We start from the raw sequence: 23,173 nt of genomic DNA on the forward strand, positions 1-23,173 counted from the left end.
AGTCTTTCTTGCTCTCCTATCTTGTTCTCAAGAATCCTCAAGGAACTTTCACTTAATTTGGAAGTATATTTTGAGAAACAGAAAACTAATTCACTCATTATCAAAAGACCCCTGGATATATGATTATCTAATACAAAATCATTTTATGATTTGTCTATAGAACCAGACAGTTATAGCTGATTCCTTCTAGGAAATAAGGTTTTTCACGTATAATATCTGTACTGCATCTATGACCATTAAACAAACAACCAGAAACTAAAACAATAGAACAACAACAACAAAAAAACATATCAAGCAGATAAAATTTTGAAAGGAAAGTGTACTATAAATATAATTTTAAGATCTTATTTCTCAGAAGCACTTATTTAAATATGCATAAGTAACCATGTGTGATCCTGGGGTAATGGTTTACAGAGAAGTTAGTTTTTCTGACAGGGAAAAGCCAGTTCTGCCATAGACTATTTCCTGGGTGAGAAGCAGGTCCATGGGAGTCTGGGGCAGTTTGAAGGCAGCGCAGGAGTACTGACCACCTACTGGAGAATGGAGAGGTACACAAGGAAGATCTCTTACAAGGTCAACCCTAACTAATGTGTCCTGACATTTTTAACAAATTTCATTGTCTCCTGGTTGTAGTGATTAGTGTATATTGTTGAAGTTTTATGATAAATGTGTCATTTCCAGAATTCATCAAAACATTTATTGCAATCCGCATGACTGGAGAAGAAAGAAATTGTGTTTTGGATCACTAGGTAGCTTTTTGGACACGATGTGGTTTTTCAGAAAGGGTGTGGTATGAGAAAATAGAAGACATGGGTTCTACTTCTGGACCTGCACTAAAACTGCTCTGTGGCCTTGTGCTGGCTAATAACTCTCTCTGGGCTTTAGTTGTTTCCATCCGGAAAATGAGGGAATTGATCCAAATGACCTGTGAAGTCCTTTCCTGCTCTAAAATTTTATGATTCTGAGGAGAAAGGAATCTGTAGTCACATAGATGGACAAGTTAAATCAGGCAAAAAAGTAATTCAGGCAGTTAAGTTTTGACTGCTGACATAGAGCACTTATCCATTTGTGTGTGGAGTGATTACTTCACTGTAGTAGTAGCAAGCTTAGGCCACAGTTTAAACTTTTTCCATTTATTCTTTCCATGGGGGCGTGCAGCATCTCTAAAACCTTTGGCACCCTTCAGAGGAATGGGACTGCATATGAATAGTAAGAGAACTTTCTTTCTTCTTTTCTTTTCTTTTTTTCTTTTCTCAAAGTACAATGGAAGGCTTTTACTTTTGTTTCTACTCAGGCACTTGTGTGGTGGGTTCTCTCCTGGTAAAATACAACATTTTTCCAAAAGAAAAAAAAAAAGTTAAAAAAATTGCCCTGTTGTGACAATGATGAGGGTAATGACAAAGAAAATGTGAAGAGGAGAGTGGTATGTTGGTGAAAAGACCACAGAATGGGAATGAGACAGACTGGAATTCAGTTCTTGATTCCGCATCTCACTCATTGTAACACCTTTTATTTTTCTTCTTTTGGACAACATTGTCTCTCCCATTCGATGTAATCTAATTAGGCCATAAAATGACTGGGCTGATTTTGTTCCCCCCCTTACCTCTTCACAAGCCAAGTGTCGGTCTCCAGGCCAGGACAATCAGAAAGCACTCTAGGATAATAACTGGTTGGAGCAAGATGCTCTCTCACGCTCCAGGTAGCAAGTTTACAGAGGGCATCTTACAGCTGGGGGAGCATCTATTTGTAAATGAAGCTAAGCAGAAATGTGGAAACAGACAGAATTCTGATGACGTTCTTTTTATGTGTGCTGGAATTTTCCTTTTTTTTTCTTTATGGAGTTTGAATTGAGTTTCTATAACTTACAACTTTAAGAGTAACACTGAAAATAGCAAACACTTCTATGCTTGCTTATTATGTGCTTGGCACTATTCTAAGGGTTTTACGTATGCTAACTCATTTACTCCCTACAAAAAATGTGAGTTGACTCCATCATTATTTGCATTCTATGGAGGGAAAAACAAAGGCACAAAGAAGTCAAATAACACATTCAAATTCTCACAGCTGGCAAGTGATAATGAGCCAGGATTTGAACTGAGACCATCTAATTCCAAAGCTCATGGTCTTAGCTATTTTTCTATGATGCCTTTTTGAATAACAAGCCAATCAGGAGAACTCTGAACATCTCTTTCCTCTGTAGATATGGAGATGATAATTGCTACTTTTAGGCAGGTCGGGCCTTGAGCACCAAGCTCATAAAGGAAAAGTTCTTTATCTCTTTTGAAATTTCTAGAATCAAATTTTCATTTTTCAAACAACCTGGGCTACTCGTTCCTCAGATAATCCTTGGTCTGGGCCTGACATTTTTCCTCATCGAGGCAGGAATACTGCTTGAGGACATATCTCCAACTTGGGCTCCCAGGAATGGGTGGCTTAGCGAGTGCTGAGTAATTGATAGCTTTTCTAGTTCTCCAAATTTGTTGAAATGATTTCAGAGCCAACCAAAATGCTATTGCCCTTTGCATTACTCCTTCAAATATGGTGTCCTTCCTTAGCTGGTATATTTTGAAGCCATATGGCTAAGTGGGACACTTTTCCATTCATTAATATTCGGGGTTGTGACTCAGGTCCTGACCTGAGCTGTGTGCCTTGGCACAGGAGTATTTTAATGGTGGGTAGCAATAACCTATTCTATTGCTATTCTTGCTGGGTAATTCAAATAATTTGATAAGAAAATTTGTGTGAATGTACTTGGTATGTGCCTGCTAGATCTAAAGTTTGGGCATCACAATAGATTAATGGCTGACACTGCCCATTTTTATGTCTTTATTGAATCTAACTTCATTGAGTAGTTATTCAAGTTATACCTATCAAGTTGAAGGTTTAGGTTTCTTTGCATAGTCAGGTGGGCTCAATGTGACTCTCAAAATAAAATTATGAAGCTAGGCTTATTTGATTTACTTATTGTGGTCACTAGTGTCTAGAGCTGGCCTCCAATAATTCCTTCCCTCTCTTTACAAGCATGCCACCTCTCCCATCAAGTAGCAGAGGTTATTTGCCTGCCCTCTGAATCTGGGCTGGTCTTGTGACTGATTCTGATCAATAGAATGTGGCAATAGAATCTGGGACTTCTGAATGCAGACCCACTGAAGTGGACTGGTAGATTCTACTTTTTGATTCTTAGACTCCAGCTGACATACTGTGAGAAGCCTAAGACACATGGAGAGGGCACCTGGAGGAGAACCAAGCCACTGTATTTGTCAGCTCCAACTGAGCTCACAGACAATAGGCAAAATAAATTGCCAACCACGTGTATGAGCTATCTTTGACATTCTAGTAGTCAAGTCCCTGGATGCCTGTGGCTCTAACTGACATCACCTGGAGCAGAAAAATCACCCAGCTGAATCCAGTCATCCCACAGAATAATCAGAGATAGTAAAATTATAGTTATTTTAAGCTACTAACTTTTAAACCATAGTAATAGGTAATTGAAATAATCTTCATGTCTCTAACTACCATGATTATGTGGCTATTTCTATCATTGTTTAAACTATATGATAGACCTATATATAATGGCCTATTTGTCATTGCTAACTCATCAGGGGTGCAAACAGTTCAAACTTTTGGGACTGATGAGCTAACAAAATGAGTGCGTGGTAAAGATTTTCAAAATGTCATGGTTGTGGAATTTATATTTAATTTTCACATTTCTTTTTATCCCATGTACATAATGATGAGTCGGTATTACTAGTATTTCTTTTTATATAGTATTGAAAATTTATGTGCTTGTCATAAAAATATTATTAGTTATAATTACTTAAACTAAAGTCTTCATTGGATCCCAGTGGATAGTACGGTACTATGAGTCTTTGACCCATGGCGGTGGTTTCAAAGGAATAAGAAGTTTCCAGAATTACAGAAACCTTGCTTCTATCCATATTTAACTTGATTCCATATAAGGCACTTATATAGTTCAATTATTGCCCTAACATGTAAGCCTTAGAAGATAAAATAGAGGACAATTTGAATCTTCTTTTACTCCTAATCAAAGCCAAGCCCTTGCTAAGTTCTCTAGCAGTTTTGGAAGCAGTTCTCCCTTCTTGAGACTATAAGGATGAGAGCTACCTACAAAGCCATTTCCTTAGAAGAGGAGGAAGAGACAGGGATGTTCATTTCAGCACATTATGAGATTTTTAAAAAAATGATTGTTGCTGTTAAGAATGAGACAGAATTTTTCAGAATGATTGTAAGCTCCCCACTTCCCTCCTACCACACAGAGTCAAGTAGACACCATGCCCCTCTGTGGTTATAGTCATCCTAAATAATGAATGCTGCTTCTGCTGCCAGCGATGGGATTAATTTCAAATTAATTCTCTGCTACTGTAAGTCACTTACTCAGATTCAGACTCTGAGGAGGAGCCATATGATATGCTGAGTAGATATAGCATGCACTTCTTCCGGCTGCCGGGAAGCTAGGAGAGCAAATATCTGCCCCTCCTCCAGAAAAACAAACAAACAAACAAACAAACAAAAAACAAAAAACAGAAAGGAAACAGTTGATCTTTAAAGTTCTTGCAGATTTAAAAAACTGATCTCATGAGTTTTGGTGCATCATCCTGTCATAGATCCACAAAAGGTACCACTGGTGTTAGTGTAAGTATAGGTATTTTAACTAGTACCATGGCTTTAATGATAATTTTAGTATCAGACTTCTTTTCTTTTCTCATCTTACAAAACATCTCTACCTTATAGCCATTAAAAGTTGAAGATGACGTGTGTGGCAAATTGTGGGTGGTGCTGGGTGAAAGCTGTCAACTTCCAACAGTGTTTACAGCATGGCATTACCCTGGTGAGTGTACCAGAATCTTGTCTTCAATTTTACATTTTAAGAAAAACCCTTTTATCCATGCTTCAGAATTTGTCTGACTCATGAAGACTGACTTATGCTCATTAAACTCACACAAAAAGCAAGAATTCTAATTAATTAAGTAAAATGTGCAAGCATACCAGCCATATCGGCCTAATAAAAGCAATCTTTCTCTAGGTTAAAAAACAAAAACACATATAAGAAGCCAAACTATAATCTGAATGTTGTTGTTCAGAGTGTTTGGATAGAGCAAGGTAGTTATATGGTTTCAATGATCAATGGCCTTGGACTCTGATTGCCTGATTATAATAGTCGGGACTCTTTTCAGCTGTAAGTGAGATACACAATTAAAATTACTTGAGCTAAAAGCGGAGTTCATTAAAAGAGTAATGGAGTACCATATGGAACTCTGGGAAATTCTATGGTGAGTTGAGCTTCAGAGACTGCTGGAATCAGGACTAGAAAACCTCCAAGTTTCTCTTCCTATTGTCTTTGTTTGCTCTCTCTGAGGGTAGGGATGTTACACCACATGGTTCTCATCACCAGAGGGTGGCCCTTTCCCATTGGTCTCTCTTAAGAAATCCCACGGGAGAGCCCTGACCAGACATGGGCTGGAAGCTGATATTTGGACTTACCAGCAATGGGTAGGGGTGGAGTGGTAATCGGGCATGAGGCACAGGCTTGTTCCTGGTGATTCCAGTCATTGTTGGCTGTCATAGGTCTGCAGCACTGACATTGATGAACTCCATCTCTGCCCCCGAACTAGAGAGGCCTATTTATGAGCTAGAGCATCTCTTCCCCAGGTTGATGCCTGGAATCAATACCTCTCTTGTCTTTCTCACCTCTTGCTTTCTTGAATTTCTTTGAAGGCCATTTCTCTTCTAATGGATTGTTCTTTCCTTATGTTCTTTATTCAATTACAGCCTTAAGCTGACATCTAAGAGGCAGATTTATCATATTTTTTTCTCAAAAGACTATCTTATTTCAAATTTGATGAACTATATTACTTAAAGATTGTTGTCCTGTTCTTCAGATTTAAAAAAGTGTGTGTGTGTTGGGGTAGCAATCACAAAAAGTTTATAAGTAACTGAAAGTCATCTTTCGGTATTACAAAAGTTTCCATTCTGTTGATCCACAATGCCTTTTTAAAAAGATAACTGAATATTTTAATTTCCATTTGTATTTACTTTAAGTTCTCAAAAATCTGTCTCTTTATACCTAATTTTATTTTTATTGCTTTAGTCAGTCAATAAATATTTTCAGTACCTACCTTATAACAGACTCCCTGCTGGGAGGTGATAATAAAGAGAGAGAAGGGCCTGAACATGTGTAGAATGGGTTTCTGACTGCTTTAAGTGAAGAGAGAGATGCCCAATGCTGACTTGCAAGGTGGACCTGCCCAAAGCAACACTCTGATATTTGACTGATAATCTTATCATTTGAGTCATAACTTTAGATGAGAATAAGACAGGAAAACTAGTTCATTGTCATCTATTAATACTTAAATGTCTTAAGATTATAGAATATTTCCCATTTTAAGATTATTGAATATTTTCATATAAATACTATTCAAACATCCATCTACCTACTCATTACCTGGTTATAATGTAAGTTAATATTTTTACTAAATTTGCTTCACATTTTTTAGAGAAATGATTTATCATGTCTTATATAAGCATCCAATATAACTACCCTATTGATGGACATTAGCTTCCAAATTTTCACTCTTACACATAAGGTTGCAGTGAGTATCCTCCTACATGTCACCTTTAGTATATATACAAGGGTTTCTTTATACTCAGAAATAAAATTGCTGGGTATTAAGAAGTGTGTATCTTCAATTTTGCAAGATATTGCTACCAGTAGTGTATGGATATATCCATTCTTTCATATCCTTATAAATATTATAGAGATTTAAAATTTTTATCTATCTAATAGATTTAAAGTGGTACCTCATTGTTGTTTTACTTTACCCTTTACTCAGTACTGAATTTAAGACTAAATTTTAAGCCTGAATTTATCTTAAAATATATATTAGCCATCTGATTTCTTCTACTGTGAATTGACTGTTTATAGGCTTTGTCCATTTTTCCATAGGATTTTGTCTTTTATTGATTTTTAAGAATGTTTTATCTTGGATACTAATCCTGTTTTGATTAATTTTATTATGTCTTCTACTCTATTATGTCTTCTTCTCTTATAACTGTTTATGGTGTCTTTCAATCAATAAAAGTTTTAAACATGGATAGACCACAAGATAATCATGCTAAGTGAAATAAGCCAGACAGAAAAAGTTGAAAATCACATGATATCACTTATATGTGGGATATAAACCTAAAAGCAACAAATGAACAGAACAAACAGAGACTCATGGACATGGACAATAGACTAGTGGTTACCAGAGGGTAGTGGGGAAAGAGGCAAAGGAAGATGGGGTAAAAGGGGTCAAATATGTGGTGACAGAAAGAAATCTAACTATGGGAGGTGAACACACAATGTAAATATATATATGTATATATATATATATGTGTGTGTGTATATATATATATATATACACATATACACATATATATGCCTTACTATTAAAATGTACAGCTGAAACTTATCAGATTTCATTAACCAATGTCACCATAAAAAATTAATTAATTAAGTATATAAATAAATAAATAAAATAAAGTTTCCCATATTAGGGATTGTTCATAAAAAATAAATAATTAATAAATAAGCTTTAAATTATAATTTAATCAAGATCTATATATAAAATGTCAGACTGTAAATTTTTAGAAACTAGATATGTATGTATATACACATACACACATATATGTATTTGTAGCATTTATTGAGTCATCCATCTATAAACAATGGAGTTATTTTATATCCTTCAACAAATTTTATAATTTTTTCCACAAACATCTTATAAATCTTCTTAGATGTAGTCCTGTAGGAACCTTAGAGATTTTATTGCAATTATAAATGGAATTTTTCCACTTTAATCATGCTTTCTAATTTCTTGTTACTGGTACATGGGTATACTATTTTTGTATACTGATCTTGTATCCAACAATCTTCTGAAACTTGCCTGTTTTTATGATTTGAAGAGTCTCTTGGAGTTTTTAATGTAGACAATCTTATCATCTGTGGAAGATGAAACTTTTGTTTCTTCCATTCTAATTATATACTTATGCTTCTTTTTCACGTTTTACTGCATTTGCTAGAATCTGCAGTACATCATTGAATAGAAATGCTGATAGAAGACTTCTCTGACTGGAAATGTTTCTGGAGGAATTTTCATCAGTTTAGTTTCGATTCTTATTTACTGTTTTCTTCTCATAGTAATGTTGCCCTTTTCTATACATTTCTAGTATGTTGAATTTTCCTGGACTAGCAGCAGTCAGGTAATTCTATGGAGGAGGGAGAATGAGAGATTTGGAGAGTTTCCTTAATATCTTAGTTAAAGAGTGCCCTCTTCAGTTAGAACAGTGAAGTGTACTTTATTTCATTAATGGCATCTTTTTTGGAAAAGTGGTGCTTCTAAGGACCCGAAATTTCTGGGCTTGATTTCTTATTTTCCTTTACTTTGCTAATTTCCCCCTACTTTCCTAGAGGCAGTGCCTGACCAAGACGGCCACTGTGGTCTTACATACTTTCTAAGCCTTTTTCTTGGAAAGCCAGTGTTTAAATCTTCTGGTCTCAGACTTGTTCTCAGATTTTCCTCACCAGGGAATGATGCTCTCTTTCTGAGTCCATGTTCTATGTGTTCCATCCCCACTAGGGACTTGCTACTATCTCCTCTCTTCCATGTAATCCCCACTCAATTTTGCTCCAGCTTGGACTGTGAATCTGGTTCTACTAATTCTGGATTGTTCTCCTACCTATATGAAAACAAGTGTGTAGTCTTCTCTAGCCCCTATTATTGTCTATGCATGGGCTATTGTGTGATTTTATTTGCTTTCTGTTTGTCTGTATGGTTTTGGAGGATATATGTAGAAATTTGTATTTAAGGAACTAAAGGATCTAGTAATGTTTTACAGTTTTCCTCCATGACTGTGGAATTGTCTTTTTGTCTATAACTGGAATTTTATCTTTATGATATTATTGTTTTTTGACTTACATATTCCACATATTATTAGGTTTATTGGCCTAGGATTTTTATATTTTCTTGGTGACTTGCTCCTTTAACAGTAAGATTAGTAAATTTTTGTAACAATTTTTGACTCGAAGTCAATTATACATGATATTAATAAAAGAACACTAACTTGCTTTTGGTTAATATTTGTGGGATATATCTTTTTATATCCTTTACTTTCAAACTTTATTTGAAAATAATTTTATTTTAGGTATAAAAGCGTAGAGTTGGACTATATAATACAATTTGATTTTCAATTTAAGTCTGAGAAAATACCTTCACTGATGGGTTTAAGCCCTTTACTTTCTTTGTGATTACACAAAGATATTTAATTTTATTTTTATGATTTTAATTTGTCTGGTGAGCAGAAATGATTTTCCTTCCTTCCTTTTTTTCTCTTTTCCTGCTTTCTATTAAATTGGTTTTTTATTTTGAAAAAAATTTATTTGCTGGTTTGAAAGTTACAGTAATAATTTTTATTCTTTTAATTGTTAATATTCAAACTTTAGTGTGCATCAAAATCACCTAGAGTCCTTGTTAAAAACACAGATTGCTGGACCCCACCCTCAGAGTTTCTAATTCAGTAGATTTGGGGTGGGACTCACATACAGTAGTGCAGTCATGCACTGCTTAATGACACTGTGAGAAAAATATCATTAGGTGATTTTGTCATTGTGTGAACATGGTAGAATGTACTCACATATACCTAAATGGTATAGCCTACTACACAACTAAGTGATATGGTATAGCCTACTGCTCCTAGGCAAACCTGTTGCTGTATGAAACAACATGAGATTAAATCAAGCACAAGAGACAATGACACAATCAAGAGAAATGGTAAACATGACATATGAGTCTGCTGCCGGCATTAGCATGGCATACAGTTATACGACAAATGGTTTTTTTTTTAGTAGAAAGAGTACGCTCTAAAATAGTGATAAAAAGTATAGCAAATACATAAATTAGTAACATAGTTATTTATTATCATTACCAAGTATTATGTACTATACATAATCTTATGTGCTATACTCTTATACGACCACTACTGCAGTAGGTTTGTTTATACCAGCATTACCACAAACACGTGAGTAATGCACTGCACAACATTACGACGACTACTATGCCACTAGGCGATAGGAAATTTTCAGCTCCATTATAGTCGTATGAAACCACTGTTGCATATTTGGTCCATTGTTGACTGAAACACCATAATGCGGTATATGACTTTATTTGCATTTCTAACAAGATATGCTAATATATCCCGGGTAATGCTAATGCTGCTACTCTGGAAACCACACCTTGAAAACTTCTCAGGAATTGGTGGTTACTACCAGGTAAATATTAGCACCTGTATCCAAATAACCATTCTGAGTTTAACTTTCTTGTCGTTTTGGAGTTCTTTTATTGTTGAATTCTCTTACGGTCCCACCAGCTCAGCTATTATTAAAATATTTAAATTTCCTTGTACCCAATATTTTTAGTTGTTGGCATTGGAAACTCTCAGAGGAGTTTCTTTGACTATCTTGTCAAAGAAACACTGCCAGGAACAGAATTAGGGCTTTAATTTCTCACAGAAGAATAATTTTCCCCCCAACCTAAGTTCCAAACACAGAAACTTTCTTGTAAGTTCCCCTGGATTGGTAACTGGAGTTTTTTCTGGTCTCTTTTTTATGGAGATGCAGCTTTTACAGACTCCTCATTGTGAGTAGGAGTTTAGCTCTATGCCTTTGGTGAACCCATTCAAGACCCTGTCTTCTGCCCTTGATATGCAGTTCAAACTTCAACCCCTATCCTTGGGACATCGGCTTATGGCTTCTCATTCTAATGAGTATACTCTTCATTTCTAGCACCTCAGGGTTTCTCTTTTGAACCTGGTTCTGCCTGTACACATTGGGGAGGGAGGATGTATTTCATCCAGCATTTCTGTGTGCTTAATGGGGTGGAAGAAGCTATGTTATCTCAGGCCTCTTGGTTGTTTTCTATTGTCTTTTTAATTGTCATCTAGCATAAGATCAAAAAGGTTTGAGAGGCAGAACATGGATAGTAAATAGAATCCATAAAGTCTGGATGGACCTGAGCTCAGCGACTTGGGTTGGTAGCATACCACTAGCAGAGGAGAATAGTAGATGGTGCTGAGTTGGCAGTATTGAAGGAAGGGCACTCAGCTGGTGGAAGTTAACACTATAAACAAGGCCTGGGGCAGTTGTGGGTTTTAAATTTTTTATTTCACATAGAATGTATTTATTTCACATAGAATACATACCACTAAAATTTTAAAATATTTTTCCTTTTGGGGTCATTCTTTTCTCAAATATCGATTTATCCATCCCTCTTAGGTGTGCATTGACAACATATGCTGAAAATTACACTCCACCATATGATTATCAGCCACTTGTGAGTATAAGAGGACTGAAAAGCCATATTCTAATACTTTTTTATGTACTTAAAATGATTCTTTACATCTATTGTAAATAGTCAAGCTTGGGAAGAAAGGACAGATTGCTGAGATTTATGATGTTTTATATTTATTTAGAGGTATAGCTATTTGTTGGAGTCAATGGAGTGTTTTATGGTTATGATTTATTTTAGGATGTTTATAGATTTCAGGGAGAAAATATTGCAATGTCCAAAATATATTAGCTACTTTCTTCTTCATCTTGTTTTATTATCCCCATTCCTGAATTCAATTTATCTGAAATAAGAACCTACCTTTCTATTTATTTGTATTGTGTTGACACATAAAAGTGGCTTAATTTATCTCTAGGAAATGTATATGTTGATAAAATATGTCCAGTTTACAACTTTAATATACTTTTACTTAAAAAATTAAACAACAGAAATAAAACAAGGGTGCATCCTATTAACCTTGTTCTGGAAGACTTAACCAGTGCAATAGATAAGAGATGTGATCATTGACAAAGAAAGAAAACAAGTTATCTTTATTTTCAGATAGTATGATTATCCTCTTAGGAGAATCAAGGTATTAAACTGAGAAGTAAGTAGAATGGAATAAGACCATTTAGTAAGATGGGTAAATACAAAATAAGTGTATCAAAGATGGTATCTTTCCTTCATATCATCACTAATTGATTAGTAAACTATAAAAGAAAAATTATACAAATTATTATAGCAACACAGATTTAAAATACTTTAATGAGGAAAAATCTAGATCAGTAAAGACCAATAGATAAGATACGGTAGTTTGTCTCCAAAGATGGGAGACCTTCCTATTTGCACAGGTCACTTTCCCAGCATGATGCGAATGTTCTGGCCAGTCAGGTCCTCGATTTGATCAACAGAACGTGGCAAAAGTGACCCTGTGCCAGATCTAGGCCTAGCTTTTAAAAAGACTGCTTTTAACTTTTGGAGCCCTGAGCCACCATGTAAGAAATCCAGGCTACCATGCTTGAAGGAGAGACCACGAGGAGAAACACTGCTGAGCTTGATTTATGAGTGAGGAAGCCATCTTGGACATCTAGCCTAGTTGAGCCTGGCCTCCAGCTCTAGCTGCCATCTAACTGACAGATTCCAAAAAGAGGATAATAAATTGTTGTTTGTAGCCATTTTTTAAAAAAAATATACACCCAAGAAATAAATGGGACAGAAATCTCCAATAAAAAGGAATAACTATAATTTTAGAAGATTGGAAAACTAAATTAATTATAAATTAATTAATTATAAATTAAATTAAACTTCATCAGTGAGATGAAGATGGGGTGAGAAGGGTTCTTCTTTTTTATATATATATATATTTTTTATTTTTTAGATTATAATTGACTTTCAATATTATACTTGTTTCAGATAGAGAGCATAGCGGTTAGACAATGTATGAAGTGACCCCCACCCCATTAAGTATAGTACCGACCTGGCACTATACATAATTATTATAACATTATTGACTATATTCCCTATGGCATACTTTAAATTCCTGCAACTATTTTGTAACTGCCAATTTGTACTTCTCAATCCCTTCACCTTTTTCACCCGGCCCCCATGACCCTTAGTGAGGTGGGTTCTTTTACCTATTGCCAGGCAAATTGTTAATTGTTTTAATTTTTCAGGAAAGGAATTTGGCAGTATGTACCAAGATATTATTTGATCTAATAATTCTCCTTCTAAGAAATTTCCCCAAGGAAAAATAATTTAAACTAGGGATAAAATTTATATTTAAAGATACTCATCACTGGATTATTTATAGTGGCAAAACTTCGAAAATACCTAATGTTTTACTATTAGGAATAGTCCTAATTAAATATGTATAATAATATGATGAGATATTTTGCAGCTTTTATGATGTTCACAAGTAGTTCTTAGCATCATGATAAATCTTCATTTAAGGTTAAGAAAAACATTAAAATACAAAATATAACGTATGTTTTATCTAAAATATGTAAAAATATAGAGAAAAAACCTGAAGAAACTGTCAAAATGCTTGTGAAGCTGGCCATTGAAATAGTGGGATTGTAGTTGATTTTCTTCATCTTTACACTTTTGAGCATGGTTGTTTATAAAACTATATAACCGGAAAAAAAAAAAACACACAAAGAAACAAACATATTATTTTAAAATGCAGTTCAGACCCATTTTCTTATATGCATGGAATTTGGCTCCAACTCTAAACAAAAGGAAATTGAAGACACATAATTAAAAATACAAAATTTGAAGGACTAATTTCCCCATAGGCAGAAATATAAAGAAAGTAGGATGTATTCTCAGAGTGTATAAATCTTTAGCTATTGTGTTATATATTTATGGTTTTAATTTTTTCAGCATTAATTCTAATATTTCTCCATTGCTTGTTTTTACATTAACATCACAGCCTGCCATGGCAGTTGTTTGGCTTTATTTAGAGTTTTCTTCATTTGCTTCCAACTTCCATACCAAAGTAATTGATTTTGAGACATGTTTTTATCACTGCTTTCTAGCACTCCTATTTAACGAATGCTTGCATTACATAGTTATAGGATACAAAACATTATTTTAAATTATAAGTGGATGGGTACATCAACAAGTGTATATGTCATAAAATACTAACAAATGAAAGAGGATTTTTTTTGCTTGCTAGATACTTCACCATATGATCTTAGCATAAATAGTTCACCACTCATTCAGGCTACCACCTTTGCAATAATGCAATTCTTGATGAAATCTTAAAATATTTGGATTCATATTATTGCAAATTTTGTGCATGAATTGATACTTTGTTAATTTTATGACGCCTCTTACATTTGCTTTATTCATATTTGCATTAAGTGGGACAGCATTATAGGAAGTTTAAAGGGAGTAGAAGTTATCACACCATGGTTCTAGATGTAAGTAAGGAAATACAGAGTATTAGAAAGCTATAAAATCATTTCTAAGGAGAGAAATGAAACAATTGCAAGCTACTTCTTCAGAGCTCCATGTCTTCCTCTGGGTGCTTATTATAGCTCACCCCAATTTCAGTGAAAGATACTTTCTTTTAAAAGTTTCCCTATCTTTTTCCCAAAGAACCAAAATAAAGGAAAAATTGCAGAGAAGGCAAATTAGAGGACTGGTCCAAGCTGGTTGTATATAGGGTGCATGAGCCTTTAGGACAGGGGACAAATGAGTTGAGGATAATGGTGGAGAGTCCACTGAACACACTCAGGGTGAGTAAGGAAAAGAATTAGTTCAAGCAGGGACTAGCAAATTCAGAAAGTTGAAGGGCCAAGGGAATGAAAATGTTGAGAAAAAAGAACAGCAAGCATACTAGTAGTGAAGGAGTGAGAGAGCTACAAGAATTAGAGGTAATGAGCAAAGGGGATTTATTAGAATTTCAAAAGTAGAACAATTCTGAGGAATGACAGAATCCAGGATGGGGCCATTAGAGTGAGTTTATACAATGGAACCAAAGTCATTGACTTGAGAAGGTGAGAAAATGGTAAGACAGAGTGTAGGCTAGCTTCTAATATGGGTGTTGAGAATCAATCTACAAGACGGCAGGAAGAAAGGGTGAGGCCAAGCCCTCATTGAACTTTGGGGAGCATTTTGAAGGTTAATGGCTCCTCTCAACCATGCAGCTGCCATTTGGGTACATTCATTGATCAGTATCATGTTTGAAGAGAGCTGCCTATTGAGTTATCTTTGCAGGCATATGAATACCTTTAAATTAAAAAAAAAAAAGTGTTGCATACCCTAGTTCATTCAGGGATAGAAAGATGAGAAGGTTTTTAATAGAGAATTATGTTTTATAGTTGGCATGCATTCCAAATTGACCACATGGAGTCCATGCAGTGTTTCATAGTAGGTAAGAAAGGAAGCTGCATCTGTTTAAGAATTATTCCCAGTAACAGCTTGGCCTGTCCTACTACTGGGCCTTTATGTACCAGTATAGGTATAGCATTGTAAAAATATTGATATTTCTGTACTAATTAGATATTAGCTATGGCCTTGAATCCCTCAGAATCCTGCCACCTGAGCAGCCCCAGCTCCTCCTCTTGACTCTGGACCCAGGAGGGTATGATGACTTTCCCAGGCCCTAAGCACTTTTGCCTTCGGGGGCTCTTTTTTCCATTAAAAAACCAAACAAAAAAGCAAAACAACAACAACAAAAACAATATGTTTTACAACTGCATTGGTATAAAAACAAATATAACCCAAACCAGATTATATTCAGTTTTTGAAGTAAAAGATTATTAAAGAAATACATTTTTAATTTCTCATTGGCATTTTGTAAAGATTACCCATCTTTTCTCCCTCCTTTCCTATTTTTGACTATTATTTTATTTTATGGCCATGTTATATGACTTTGTTAATGTTAACAATCTTGAAATTACCAATAACTGAATGAGTGTTATTACATGAAACTAAAGCATACAATACTCATTTTTTGGGAGTAAGTACTGTCAGACTTCTATACCTTATTTTAAGCAAAATTTACTGTATGATAGGTGCCATTGGTTTCTGCTGTGAGATGTTTATGGCTGTTATAGTACCAGCATCATTTCTTGGCTTAGCTATGAGATTCTATTATTTAATAAAATTAGTTTTTTCAAAATGTCACTTGCATTTTTATTGTATTAAAATATACATAATAAAAAATATTATTTTAACCCTTTTTTAGTGTACAATTTAGTGGTATAAGTATATTCATATTGTTGTTAAGTTAATTTTTTAAATTCTGATTTTAAAAGAAATGGAAACATTTTTGTCAGTCCCCAAAAGTACTGTGAGCCCTAGGCAGTGGGCTTCCTGTGCCTCATGGCTCAGTGGGCCCAGCCTGGACCTTCTGGAATTTTAACACCTGCTTGGCCAGGGGCTTCTAGAATTTGCTCAGTCTGATTGGCTGCGCTTTACTGGTTAATAAGTACTTTGTATTGTCCCAGACCAAAATCCGTCTTGGCCGTGAGTTAGACGTGGGCAACATCATTAGGGGCCCTTTATTGTCCAGTTATGCTCATTCACATGAAAGAAACTCCCCAAAGCCTGCAATTATGCTTAGTTTTATGCCTCCTAAGAAGAGCTGTCTACCAGGGGCCTTAAAAAGAAGGTGAAAGAAAGAATAACTTCCTGAGAAACACTAAAATTTGGGACAGAAAGTGAATCTAGAACAGGGTGGGGGTTCTGTGGGAAGCATCACTTGTCTGAACTAAATTAGCTTTCAGTTCCCACTTCTACAATTTCAATTTCATTCCAATATAGACAGCCCTTTTGTATGTGTTCTTTTCTTTTTCAGTCTAGAATAATGTGTGGTTTTGCCAAACTTCTACCCAGAAAATTAAGGCTGAACTTTAACTAGGTAGTGTTCCAGGCTCCATGATGTATCTTCATGACTTTTATTTTAGTTCTTTTTGTCTTTGCACTGTATTTTAGTGTATCTGCTGTTTAGTTCTCTACTTTTTGTCCTGGTTATGTTCCGACTCAATATCTACTAACAAAAGAATAATGACCATTTGTTTGAAAATACTTGTTCCTCTTATTATGTATTATTAACTGAAACAAATGAGAGTTTTAGATTCTCCTGCAAACGAAGTAGTGGTGTGGGGTGAAATTGGAAAAGAGGGACGGGGTCATGTGGTTTCACCTAATATCTTTTGGTTGATGTCAGTGTATTCCCAAATGCTGCTGCTAGTTAACCATGGAAATAGCCATCTATTACTTGGGTTTAGAAGACAATGATGGCCTTCCTGAACTGAAATTCTATCCCTGAAAGATCTCAGTACATGTTGTACATATGTGTGCTGACTTTGTACACATGCATGTAGGGTTGATCTTGTAGCATTTAGGCAAACAATTCTCGTTCTGAGTCTCATGGCATTCTGCCAGCACCAAGGGGCCATATTTCCTAGGCCCCAGCTTTAACATCAGGATCTATTGGCAGTTGCTTATATAGTTACACAGCTTCTCCAGTTAATTGGGATACAATAGAATTTGATTACCCTCAATAATGTGGATGGGCTTTGTCCAATCAGTTGATGGTAGCCTTAAGAGCAAAACTCCAAGGTTTCTCGAAGAAGAAGGAATTCTGCCTCAATATCTGTAACATAGAAATCCTGCCTGAGTTTCCAGTCTTACATTCATGTGAGCCAGTTCCTTAAAAATCTTGGTTTCTCTGATTTTTGTTCTCTTTCTTTCTCTCTCTCTCTGGAGAGACTTCACTGATATAGACAGAAAGATATTCATGAGCTCTCTGGCTTTCAAATTCTACTATTTGATCTGATTCTCTTTTATTGATTGTGTGCCATCTTAACAGTCATTTATTTATGATCAAGTAATCTTTTCGATTAAGGACCTTGGCAGGCATTTAATTCAAACCTACTTAAAAATTAGAAAATAAATATTAGAACTTCTGCTCATCTGGTATAATACCAGCAATTGAGAAATTGTGGGTCTCTATTCTCAAGAAACTCAGATTCTTAAATATTTTAGTATTGTGTCTTTAGTAGAAAGAACATATTTTTTTCTAAAATTATACTTTCATCTTATATTACTTTCTGAAAGTAAGTTACTATGATCTCCTCTTTGTTTCTAGGTTAAGTCATACAGCTCAGTTCTACTTCAGGGAACTTGAGATTGTGGGAGATTTCATTTTCTTCTTTTTGATTACGTTTATTTTCTACAGTGAACATATTTGACTTTGTAATGGAGAAAAATTAAAGAATTTAAAAATTGAGAACCTTAAGTCTCAAGTTTACACCTAACAACACCATTACAAAATAAAACAGCTGCAGATGTCCTTATATGATATAGATTGAAGAGTAAAAAAATGATATTTATCTTTATATGATTAAAATTACAGAACGAATCAAAATTTGTGCATTAGGAAGAAAAAATTAGTCGATAGCTAATATTGTGATAGTAAGTCAGCTTATTTTGTGAAAAGTTTGTTCACATAGATCCCCATATTTTTCTTTCGGATAAAACCTTACTATGTTGATTGGACTCATTAATGATATAAATGTTTACATTTATACCCATAGGCTAAACTTCCTCGCACTTCCCATGACTACTTTCCTTTAGTTGAATACCTATATTTGTTATAATTACCTTTCCTTTGTAAAATTTTATAAATAAAAAGGGCTAGTAAATGTTTCTTAAATATGTAACAAAATATATCAAATTAGTTATATATTTATTATAGCTATATTTGCCAATTAATTTTATGTTTATAAAGCAATCAACAGTAGAAAAAAATATCCAATAGAAATGAATTATCCAAAAGGAAATGAAAGAAGGGATCTGTTTGAGATGTCTATCCTCTGTGGTCCCCAGGGATGAAAAAGGAGATTTGGCTGTGGGGGAAATGTTCTTTCCCTCCCATGGCACACTACACTGCATGTGTGCTTAGGAGACAGCTTTATTAGGGGAATATAGGTCTTCAGTTAAGTGCATATAAGTGCTAAAGAATTTTATGTATGATGTATACTGAAAATAATGAAACAAAATAGCACAGCAATCTACTTTTATGTCTACTTTCATTTTATCCAATGTGACATTCACATTAATAAGCTTGCTGCCTAAAATACCTTTTTAAGAGGAGATAGAATACCCCAAATGAATGTGCTTATATAGGCATGCTAGGGTAGAATGATCTTTACTGTATGAATGCCAGGTGGCTAATAGCTATCCAGTGGACACAAGGTTAGTTCTCAGAGACTGATTTGGCCAGGAAACATAACCCATTATGCATTTTTATGGATGATCTAGATGAGGGAATTAAACTATGCTTTCAAATTATTTTACAATATTAAATTAGGCAGTTACTGATGTTCCAGACGGCAGGCCTAAACCTGAAAATGACCTTGAAAAATAAAACTATCAAAAATAAAAGGTCCTAAGAGAAAGAATGAAATCAAATGTGAATAACCACAGAACAGTTTCCTGGATGATTGGGAAAAACTGGTGAGGACTGGGTATACGATTGACCGAAAAACAGCAATATCATTTCATTCTGTAAAAAAGTTCAGGAGATAATGGTGTTAGAGTAAGAATATAACAACCAATGGATAATAGGGATAAAGTGGGAAGGGGATGGCGATCTAAGAGTAGGATACACTGATACATTTTACTGATATAAGTGTTAAAACCATATTGTTTATCCTTCATAATGAAGGAAGGTCGATTGGGGGCCCCATTCACCAAGAGGACCCTCCTGTAACATCCTATCCTGCCTTTCTATGACATGTCAAAAGGAGGAAGAAGAGGAAGATCTTCCCTAAAGTGACTCTTCTATTGCATCTTTAGGAGGTCCTGCTCCTACAAGGCCTGTTGCCCTCAGTCTTCTTTTACCTGACACTCTTTATTTTTTCATCTTTTATCAGGATGTTTCAACTCTTCCTTGAAACAGCACCCTCAAAGATGATGAGAGATTGATTCTTACCGTTGGTTGTGTTTCGTCAGGTCTTGCTCTCTATGGTGCTTTTTTGGAAGTGAGTAGTTGTCCACTACCATGCATTCTCTTACCTCCCTCTCCTTGCAGAATCTATGACATTGCAGCACTCTCTCCATCACCCTTCTTTGTTCTTCATTGTTTCCTTATGGATCCAGCCACAGGCATCCCCAACGTAGGGGCCCCAGAACCCTACTTTTCTCATTTTATACAATCTCAGAAAATTCATCTACTCCCATGGCTCCCCAACCATCGCTTTTTGGGGGGAATATATTTTTGTCTAATTTCAAACTTACAGGAAAGTTGCAAGAATAACGCAAGGAGCTCCCATATAATCTTGAACCAGAGTCACTAACTGTTTACTACTTGAGAGTAGGCTGGAGACATTGCACCCTGTTACCTCTATGTGTATTTTCTAAAAACATGGACTTATATCTATGGTAAAGTTTTCAACCTCAGGAAAATCAATACAGTTTAATTATGTTATGCACAGCCCATATTTCTATATTCCAATATAATTAATGATCCTAGTAATGTTCTTTATAGCTTCTGTTCCCAGCCAGTGATCACTGCTTTGCTTAGGGCATTGACCTCTCTCCAGGCCATCTGTCCCATAGTACCACCTTCCAAATAAACATTTGTAGTGATGTCATCTCTTATTCTTTGTAGTGATGTTAGAACTCTCTCAGCCATCTAGATTGGAACATCTTTGGTTCTTTCTCATCGTTAGCTAGGTAAATCCTCTAAGTTCTTCCTGTGAAATGCCCTCACCAGTGTGGCCCTGCATAAGCCATTGTTTGCTGATGCCTACCCATTCCATACCTCAGACAAATTCTTCCAGTTACCCCCATCTACCAGGACTCAGAAAAAGTTTGCGGTGATTGTCCTATCTTAAATGAACTTTGTCAGTACTCAAGATCTGTGTCGCGCCAGAATAGTGGACTAGCCCAAAGTAACATGATTAAATTGATGTTGATTATTAGCTATTATACTCATCCTCTGAAAAAGCTGCTTTTTGTCTCCATGGACATGCCTATTTTGGACATTTCATACAAGGAATCATACAATGTGTGGTGTTTTGGTTTAGCTTCCTTCACTTAGCATAATGTTTTCAAGATTCATCTATGCTATAGCCTCTATCCATTATTTTATTGCTTTTACTGTCCAGTAACATTTCATTGTGTAGATAGACTGCCTTTTGTTTATCCACCAGTTGATGACATGTTAGTTGTTGAAATCCAATTCTAATCACAGTTCCTAAATCCAGTCTTTTCTCCTTCAGTCTTTAGTACCTTCTGCTTCCAGAATCCTTTTCCTAAAACATCGCATTTAATCTTGTCACTCACCTCATCAAGATGAATTGTTTTCTCTGCCTAGGAGCTGCTAAAAGAACACACTGACCTTGCATTTGAAACTCTCTTCAGTTCGATCACAGCTGCAGGAGAAATTAACAAATCCTGCCTTTCTCTGAGAGGGAAGTCTGGACCATTGATGCTCAAATCTCATTTAAAGGACCTCTACCTGACCAAAACAAACAAACAGACAAACAGACAAAAAACCAAACAAACCCAAAGAAATAGACCCCAATGACAAAAAGCAAAAGCCCAAATTATATGGAAAGTGACATGGATATTATGTAGTTTTAGAATTTTAATGTGTATATTCTTTTTCATCTCTTAATTATTAAGAATTTCATGAGGGTCCTGGAGGGATAATGAATCTTATAGTCAGTTGGTTAATTTGAAGTCCTGGGTGAGTCACTTAATATTGTTATTCTTTAAATTCTCTCCTTTTAAAATTTTAAGCAAATCATCTTTTCTTATATGGAAAGTGGGAGTAGTAATTATTTTCAATAAAGCCAATCGAAGATTATAACTTTATTTTGGCATTCTTTCATTGTTCTGTAGTTTTAGTGATTTAATATCAATATTGTCCTAGTGCTTTAAAATTAATACCAATTTAAGGCAGAAATTAGATAATTAGTTCAAGGGCTTTATGTTCCTTATCTACCATTACCCTTGAAGTAATCTGAAAGAATCAGTATTTCCTTTGGGAAGTCAATCAGTATTTCCTTTGGAAGTCAAGTGGCTTCTTTTACTGCAATAGAAGCTTTAATGAAGTGATCTCAGAATAAATACCTTAAACATTGTACTGGGTTATGCTGAGGTAAATTTCTCATGGGAATGAATCTTTGAGCTTGGCATTTACTTGCAAGTGTGACTTGTTAGTAATTATTAAAGCTATACCAAGCTATTGTCCTTTGGAATGATTATAACTTATATTGTTTTAAAAAGTGTTGAATGGTAGATAAATTGTAATTGTTTAGGTCTTATGCAGGTGATCATAAACTTTAAATTGTTCTTTATGCTGTATATTTATGTAGAATAATTTTAAATGTATAATAATTTATCTTTTTCAATTTATAAATAAAACAACCATGAACTAGTTTCTTTCTTCAGAATTATAAGTACTTATAAATGCAATAGCCATTTTTTTCATTGAGGCATGTATAATTTGAGAGGTAAAATTAATCAATAGTTTGAAAATTAATCTTTAATCATAATAAGATTAACACATTGAAGATCAAATTTTAGAAATCACTCCTTTTTACATATTTCAGTCATTCAAAATCATTTCTCTTTCTCCTTCCTATAGGATTATCCTTGTCAAGATGATTATTCGATAGTCCACAGAAAGTGCCGTTCTCAGTTTACAGATCTAAACGGTTCCAAGAGATTTGGCATCAACACTTGGCATGACGAGAGTGGAATCTATGCTAATTCATATGTAAAACAAAAACTCTTCCCATTAACTGGTGGTCCTATTGTCCCATTTTTAAAATAATGTATGAAATCAGATTTCTAACGAATGAAAGAATAATGGGTTTAACAGTTGATGATTTTCTATCCTAATAAATGCAATAGAAATATTGCTATAGTAGGTTTCTTTAAAAACAAAATTTTATATTCTAGACCAGTGTGTACATCCTTCTTTTCATAAGCTACGCTGGTATTTTCCAAAGTTTAGTATGTGTACCACTGAGAGGATATAACACAATGTAGCTAGTACTTGGTGAAATTTTATTTTATTTTATTTATGTACTCTATTTATTTGATTTTTTTTTTTAAAAAATGAATAAAGCTAGCACAACCAAGCTTATGATTGCTTAGAGTGTGGCTAATTAAAAAAAAAAATGAGCTAACTTAAATTCCACTTTTAAGTGAATAAAAATATGGGTGGTATTCAGATTGACAGGAAATTCCAATGGTGGAAGTTTGGGTAACACTGGCACTATAATAATAATGTGTGTGTGTGTGTATTGGGGGCAGAG

General features: G+C 34.8%; 1 protein-coding gene across 2 annotated transcripts in view; it reads left to right on the forward strand.

The window, feature by feature from the left end:
* CFAP95 (cilia and flagella associated protein 95) overlaps positions 1 to 22,894 on the forward strand; it is a 63,920-nt gene extending 41,026 nt beyond the window's left edge. For both annotated transcript variants that reach the window (XM_039837985.1, XM_039838003.1), the window contains exons 5-6: positions 11,330 to 11,387; positions 22,498 to 22,894. In XM_039837985.1, coding sequence (XP_039693919.1) covers positions 11,330 to 11,387; positions 22,498 to 22,686 — 247 coding nt within the window. In that variant the 3' untranslated portion in view covers positions 22,687 to 22,894. The remainder of the gene's footprint in view (positions 1 to 11,329; positions 11,388 to 22,497) is intronic.
* Positions 22,895 to 23,173: the final 279 nt, after the last annotated feature.

The sequence above is a fragment of the Pteropus medius genome, unplaced genomic scaffold (assembly GCF_902729225.1).
Source record: "Pteropus medius unplaced genomic scaffold, Ma_sr-lr_union100, whole genome shotgun sequence".
Taxonomy (NCBI): domain Eukaryota; kingdom Metazoa; phylum Chordata; class Mammalia; order Chiroptera; family Pteropodidae; genus Pteropus; species Pteropus medius.